General features: G+C 41.7%; 1 protein-coding gene across 1 annotated transcript; it reads right to left on the bottom strand.

Annotated features, from left to right (window-relative positions):
• Window positions 1-4,845: 4,845 nt before the first annotated feature.
• LOC122214083 (olfactory receptor-like protein OLF4) lies at window positions 4,846-5,674 on the bottom strand. The gene is given in 2 exon segments (XM_042928727.1): window positions 4,846-4,899; window positions 4,901-5,674. Coding segments are annotated over 2 exon segments (828 nt in total).
• Between the last annotated feature and the right edge of the window lie 2,366 nt (window positions 5,675-8,040).

Genomic DNA, 8,040 nt, shown 5'->3' with positions numbered 1-8,040 from the left:
CTCTCTCTTTCTTTCCAGCTGCTTTTCTTGCACCATCCTGATATGCTGTTCTCTTCCCATTTCCCTTTTTCTCTCTGTCTTCTCCCTGCAAATGGCTCCCTACCCTCTGCAGCTTTTTTTTCCTCCCCCGGTTCACCTCTCTGCCCCACGCACTTGCTGAGTTCTGTGGCTCAAGTCATGCAGACTGTTGTGTTAATCATCGGATCCATTTCCTAGGTGTTCAAAATGGTTTCGTGCTGATTTAGCTGTGTTTCAGGGATGAGACAAGCTCAGGGTCTCCATGCTGCTCTGCCATCTTAACTCCTCTCCCCAAATATATATTTTTTATTACAAATCCTAAGACCACAGTTATAAATGTAATACTGGATGAATCCTTAATTGGATTTCTCTCATGATACTTCCACTTCTCAAACCTCAGCACCATGGTTTTCAATCAGGCATGATTTTGCCTCTGTGGATATTTGGCCGTGTCTTAAGGGATGCTGTCAAACCTCTATAACCCAAAGGACAGCACCCAGCACAAATATTTATCCAGCTCCAAATGTCAACAGTGAGTAGGTGAAAAATACGGCTCTATCTTCATTGTGTGTACAAACCACCAAAGTTTGTAGTTAAAATGCCCTGACCTGATTCATCAGGTCTCCGGGATTCCAGGGAGTTTGTCCTTCTACAAACAACCAGGTGGTGATGATATTGCATGTTCTGATCTATGGATCACAGGTAGAGAGCAAGTCTGTGCTCCTGTGTTAGAGTCGCATGTAGGTAGTTTTAGGTCTTCTCCACCAAGAATCTTCTGTGTTTGTCATTTTGAAAGAAAAATTGTTTTCTTTTAATATTTATCTTTATTTTGAGAGAGAAGGAGAGAGAGAGAAAGAGAGAGAGAGGGAGAGAGAGAGAGAGAGGTTGTCATCATAGAGACAGCTGTTGGGCTTGATTTCACTAACCATGAGATCATGACCTGAGCCAAGGTCAAGAGTTGGACAGTTAACTGACTGAGCCACCCAGGTGCCCCTGAAAGAAATGTTTTTCACACAATTCTATAGGTGTTGATGAATTCTATGGTCAATCAGTGACATCAATTATTTTATATTTGAAAAAAACACTTTGTAGGCTTCCAAAGGTGTCCCAATCCAAAGAACTTTCGAAAATATTTGTTACAGAGAAAGGGGAATGTGGCCAGTAGATGGCATAAAGCTGCTAATCACTGATCTTTATATAAAAAAGATTGGCCTGGATTATCTGGATGGAACTAGTGTAATCACAGGTGTCCTCCAAATGTGGGAAGGGGAGGAAAAAGATTTGGAATCAGAGAGACATTTTCAGACTCTATGCTGTTGGCTTTGACGTTGGAAGAAGGGCCATAAGACAAGAAATGCAGGTAGCCACTAAAAAGGGAAAAAGGAAATGGAGTGAATTCTCCTCTAGAGTGTCCAGAAGGATCACAGCCCTGCAGACCTCTTGATATTAGCCCAATGAGACCCATTTCAGGCTTCTGACCTTCCACAAACTTCGGATAAATCTTTGTGTTAAGCCACGAGTGTGATCATTTGTTTCTGCAGCAACAGGAATTGATTACAGACATTTGTTTGGAAAAATATTGCTTGTAGGAACAGAGTTTGAGCATTTCAGCTCATTCAGTGAACTTTCCCTTGGGTCAAGGCGTTTGGTATGGACATCCCACATTAAATGGAAAGAGAAAACTAGTTTTAGTTTGGAGATATATTGCCTCATTCGCTGGACAGTGATATCCCACTGCATAAATGTAAACGTGGTTTTGACTTGGAGGCCTTTGAAAATTTGAGATAGAAAACATTTCCCTATTAAAATTAAGGTCTTTCACTCTACTTTAAACTTTTGTGTCAAAATTCTACATTCTTTCTATTTTATGTTGGTTCGAATGTTTATTCTTTTCATTTTTATCCCCTCCAACTTTCAGGTTTTCTTTCAACATAACAGATGGGATTTCAATAACTCTCTGATGTCTACCCATATGTGTGTGGATACATTTATTTGACAGAAACATGTATACAAATGTACACACACATATACATACTCAGACTCCTAACCTCGAACATTTTCTTTGGACTCGACAAAGTGCTTCTACACGTTTCATTTATTCCTGACACCACCTGCCTGAAGTTAGGGTTCATTGCCCCACATTCCCTTCAGAAATAGGGAAATTGAGGCTCAGGGTGATGAAATGTTAACAATAACATGACAAAGCAGTTAAAACTTACTGTGCATCTTTTTGAATTATACCCAAAGGGAGTCATGTAGTACATAATCTTTTTTTTTCTTTAACATTTCACCTTTTATTAAGGCGAGTGTGTGCAAATAATTTCATACAACCAGATCTCTTCATGAACTTTCAGCTTAAAACATTTTTACAAAAAAAGGTGTTTTATAAAAGTTTAAATTTTATTTGAATCCAAGTTAGTTAACATATAGGGTGATAATGATTTCAGGAGTGGAATTTAGTGATTCATCACTTACATATAACACCCAGTGCTCATCTGAACATGTGCCCTCCTTTATGCCTATCATTCATTTAGTCCACCCCCCCACCCACCTCCCCTCCAGCAACCCTCAGTTTGTTCTCTGTATTTAAGAATCTCTTATGGTTTGCCTCCTTCTCTCTTTTTATCTTATTTTTCCTTCATTTCCCTTATGTTCATCTGTTTTGTTTCTTAAATTCTACATATGTGGAACCATAGGATATTTGTTTTCTTCTGAATTATTTTGCTTAGCATGGTACTTTCTGGTTCTGTCCACGTGTTGCAACTGGCAATATTTCATTCCTTTTGACCGCTGAGTAATATTCAATTTTATATATATACACACACATATACACATATACACATATATATGTGTATATATATGTTTATATATATATAGCTATACATATATGTATATATATGTATATCTATGTATATATATGTATATATATATACACACACACACACATACGACACATCATCTTTATTCATTAAACAGTTGATGGGCATTTGGGCTCTTTCCATAATTTGGCTATGGTTGATTGTACTGCTATAAACATTGGGATGCATGTGCCCCTTTTAATTAGCATTTTTGTGTCCTTTGGATAAATACCTCATAGTGCCATTGCTGGGTTGTAGGGTAGCTCCAGTTCTCATTTTTGAGGAATCTTCATCTTATTTTCCAGAGTGGCTGCACCAGTTTGCATTCTCACTAGCAGTGCAAAAGCATGCCCCTTTCCAGGAAATCTCTTTCAAGAAGGCTTTGGGAGACACCTGGGTGGCTCAATCAGTAGAGCGTCCACTCTAGCTTAGGTCATGATCTGACAGTTTGTGAGTTCGAGCCCCACATCGGGCTCTGTGCTGACAGCTCAGAGCCTGGAGCCTGCTTCGGATTCTGTGTCTCCCTCTCTCTCTCTGCACCTCCCCTGCTTGCGCTGTCCCCCAAATAAATAGATATTAAAAAAAGAGAAGTTTCTGGGATCACCATTGTCACCTCTCCTATATTGAAATGCAACTGGACTCAATTCCATGAAACTTTCATCTCCTTCATAAGTAGTATGTCACTCTTCTGTTCCATCTCCTGGTCCTACTTGGCACTCATCAAGTGGGTTGTGGGATGCCCCTCAGGAGGGCATCTGCAACAAGGACAAAGTGTGAGCAGTGGCACAGAGGCCAGGGTGTCCCCTTTCTGTGTCCTTCGCTGCAAGAGTCTCACCCCTCGCCCTGCAGAGACAGTCCCATGTTTCCCTATAAACTTAATTTTTGTATGCCTCCCATAATTCAGCAAATTGTATACATTAAATATATGCAGCTTATCGTATGCAATTGTACTCCAGTGAATCATAGTTTTAGGGAGACATGGACGTTTTCAGGAAGAAACAGAAACACAAGGAAATAGGAAACATAAGTATGCAAATGATTTTTGGCCCCAGTGATAGACCCCCTGACACATGGATGCCAGTCTCACATTGTCAATAAGCAAATGTGTAGCAGGAAAACATTCGTTAGCATAGTAACAGATGCATGACTGAAATTTTGCTTCATCTCTGACTCTGTGGCCATATTATGTCAAATTATTTCTTGGAATTTGTGTTTCTATGTAGATTACACCTGGAGACATGTATCTGATTATCACTTTTGCTAGTGATTACGTGAACACTGAATAAGAAAACAGTATCCTAAGGAGGAGAATAAAGCCCAATGACTTGTTATAAAACACACCATAGGTTAAAGTCTACATTTTCAGGAAGAACAGATATCTCAAGGAATGATGGACACAGAAGTGGTGAGTTGTGCTTTCAGACTTTTGTCTCTTATGGAATTTTATAATTTGGGCCAAATGTGTTTTTTCTCCATCGTGTAGTACAACTCATGATTATTTTTTAGTAAAAGAAAAGAAAAACTGCTCAGGATGATATATTTCACTTAAGAAAAGGGTATTCTTAACAAATCTGTAGAATCTCACAGAATAAATGGGAATTTCCAATATCATCCAAAATTGGGAATGAATTCAGAAGAGGAGGAAAACAACTAAGGGAAACACTGTTAAACACCAGAGCGCAGAAAGGGTAATACAGTATGTTACCTAAAGTGTACAGAGACATTGATGTCGAAGAAAGGGATGTTCCAGGAAATCAACAGAAGTAGCAACTTCTACTTCCACAATCTGATCAAAGAATTGCCATTTCTGGCTCTCAAGCTTTGAGTTCTGCCATCAGGTGCAATTGCCCCAGGGCAATTGGTCCTTTCATAGTTTCCTTTCCAAAGGATTTTTTCAGAGCCCTCTTTATGTCTCTGTTCCTCAGGCTGTAGATGAAGGGGTTCAGCATGGGCGTGACCACCGTGTACATCACCGAGGCCGTGGCACCCGAGTGGGAGCTCTGGGTAGCAGCGGAGCTAAGGTACACACCTAGGCTTGTACAGTAAAATAAGGAGACCACAGAAAGGTGGGATGCACAGGTGGAAAATGCTTTATACTTGCCCTGAGTTGATGAGATGCCACATATGGAAGAAACTATCTTAGAATAAGAGTAAAGGATCCCAGCAAGGGGGCCCCCACCCAGCAACCCAGCTCCAAAATACATCACCATGTCATTAAGAAAGGTGTCAGAACAGGCAAGTTGGACCACCTGTTTAATTTCACAGAAGAAGTGAGGGATTTCCAAGTCTGTACAGAAGGACAGTCGCAGCACCACTGAGGTTTGTAACAAGGAATGCAGGATACTCATGATCCAAGACACCAGAACCAGCAGCCCACAGAGCCGGGGGTTCATGATGACCATGTAGTGCAGGGGGTGACAGATGGCCAAAAATCGGTCATAGGCCATCACAGTTAGGATGTAGTTGTCCAATCCCGCAAAGAGTAGGAAAAAATACATCTGGGTGATGCAGTCCTCATAGGTTATGACTTTGCTCTGGGTCTGGATGTTCCAGAGCATCTTCGGGACGGTGGTGGAGGTGAAGCAGATGTCTACAAAGGACAGGTTGGCCAGGAAGAAGTACATGGGTGTGTGGAGGTGGGAGTCAGAGCTGACGGCCAGGAGGATGAGCAGGTTGCCAAACACAGTGATCAGGTACATGGAGAGGAAAAGCCCAAATATGAGGGGCTGGAATGCTGGTTCCTCTGAAAATCCCAGAAGAAGAAATTCTGAAATGGCTGTAAGGTTCCTTGGCTCCATGGGTTGGAGATGACTACCAGGATACAGAGAAATAAATGACTAATTTTCACACAAGCTAGTAACCTAGCGTGAGTACTACCATTTATACTTTAGAGTCAGGAAATTCGTTTCTTTTAAAAAATTTTTAAATATATTTTATCCTCAAATTGGTTTCCATACAGCACCCAGCGCTCATCCCTACAGGCGCCCTCCTCAATGTCCATCACCCACTTTCCCCTCTCTTCCACCCCCATCAACCCTGAGTTTGTTCTCTGTATTTAAGAGTCTCTTATGGTTTGCCTCCCTCCCTTTCTGTTTGTAACTTCCCCCCCTGCCTTCCCCTATCCCATGGTCTTCTGTTAAGTTTCTCAAGATCCACATATGAGTGAAAACAATATAGGTATATGGTCTCAACCCCATTAGGGCATCCCTAGCACCATTTCTTATTAAAAATTCCATTTCTACTCTCAATCGGCTCCTTGAGCATAATGTATGGTCTTGTTTTATGGAGAATAATTTTTACCCCTTTAAAGAGTACATACTGATTATTGATCACGTTCAAGGCACTGTATACGCAATGAATATAGGGTGCTGAAAAACAAAATTCCTTATCATCCTAGAATGGGGAAAGAATGATAAGCAAATAAAAATAATCAAATAACACGTCAGATGGTGACAGGGGCTGTGAAGAAAAGGAAAGCAGGTATGAAGGAGAGAGTTATGGGGTGTTATTTTTTTACTGGATGTTTGCACATAACCTGCAAAGAAGGTGACATTTGAAGAGGACCTCGAGGGAGATAGGAAGGAAGTTGAGGTGATCTCAGAAAGTGTGTGCCCAGCAGGGGCAAAGGTCTGTGCAAAGGGCCTGAGGAAGGGGCTTGTTTCAGAAAATCATGTGTCAAAAGAAAGCCAGGTGTCAAGGGGAAAGAGCCAGAAGGAGTGTGGTGAGAGGTGGTGGCAGTGTGTGTTAAGGAATGGAGAGGCCAGACCACAACAGCTGACACTTAAAGACACAGCAAATCCCTCACTTAGGAGTTTTTTGAAGGACTTTATTAATTTTGTTATAAAAGTGTCTTGTGAGTTGAAATGGACATCCCTATTAATAACTTCTGTTGACTGAGTTCTGGCCCCTGTCAATAATAATTACCTTGGAATATGCGAGCCCTGGCATCCCTGCTCTGAGGATTAACCTCAGTTCACAACACACACACACACACACACACACACACACACACACACACACACACCATGGCCCACTATGGCCTCGTGGGCTACTGACTGTCATGCCTTTATCACACCCAGCTACACTAGTTAGGCCAGCAATAGATACACCTCAAGCTGGCCAGATCTTGTTATCTGTCCCCTACAGAATGCGGAAATGGTACCCAGAAATTCCTACGGGCAAATAAACTTGGGGCTCCCCACCAGTATGCTCATTTTCTACTTCACATAAATTCAAAGAAAACATGGGCAATCTGTTCAGTAAACACAGAGAGAAAAGAGAGAAATGAAATGGGCATGAGGAGGAAACCACAAAAGACTCTTAAATACAGAGGACAAACTGAGGGTTGCTGGAGGGGAGGTGGGTGAGGGGATGGGCTAAATGGGTGAGGGGTATTGAGGGCGCTTGTTGGGATGAGCGCTGGGTGTTATATGTAAGTGACGAATCCGTAGTATCTACTTCTGAAACCAATACTACACTGTATGTTAACTAGTTCAGAAGTTGGGCTTTTTTGAAATCAAGGAGCTGAAGGCTTGCTTTCCTTCTGGCTGGTCTGCATGTATTTGACCGATTGATTTATACGGCCTGGTTTTGGATGAGGCAAGTTTCTTTCTCACTCTTCTTATGTGGCACCTTTTCTTTGTTATTCCCGTTCTTTGGGTTTTTATCTGTTTTGACAAGACACTGTAGAGCGTTTGAGAAAATAACAAGAAGGATTTACCTTTCACACCCATCTCCCAGGAAAGCCTGAGATGGGCTGCCATGTTGATTGGGGACGGAACTTCTTAACTGGCAGTGAAAGGGGCACTCTCTAATCATGCTGGCAGAAATGGGAAGTGTGGAAAGATGGGGAAGCAATCTGAAGGCAGCTATAAATATTCAAAGTACAGATTTTCTTCAACTTAGGGTTTCTCAATCTGTGCTCTGCTTGACATTCTGGGCCACATCCTCCTCTGTGGTGGTGTCTACCTGGGAATTCTACGTTGTTTAGCAGCATCCTTGACGGCCGCCTGCCCCTCCCAGCCTCACAGTGACAAATATTGCATATCACTTCAGCGTTCCCTGGGGGACAAGATTGCCCCAGGTTGAGAAGCATGGTCTTAACTTAATAGTCCCCAAATATTTTCATAGCAGTGATATATTAAGAAAAAATATGAATGACCGT

Source organism: Panthera leo, chromosome A2, assembly GCF_018350215.1.
Source record: "Panthera leo isolate Ple1 chromosome A2, P.leo_Ple1_pat1.1, whole genome shotgun sequence".
NCBI classification, from domain to species: domain Eukaryota; kingdom Metazoa; phylum Chordata; class Mammalia; order Carnivora; family Felidae; genus Panthera; species Panthera leo.
Note: the sequence above shows the minus strand (reverse complement) of the source record. Positions and strands in the feature narration are given on the sequence as shown.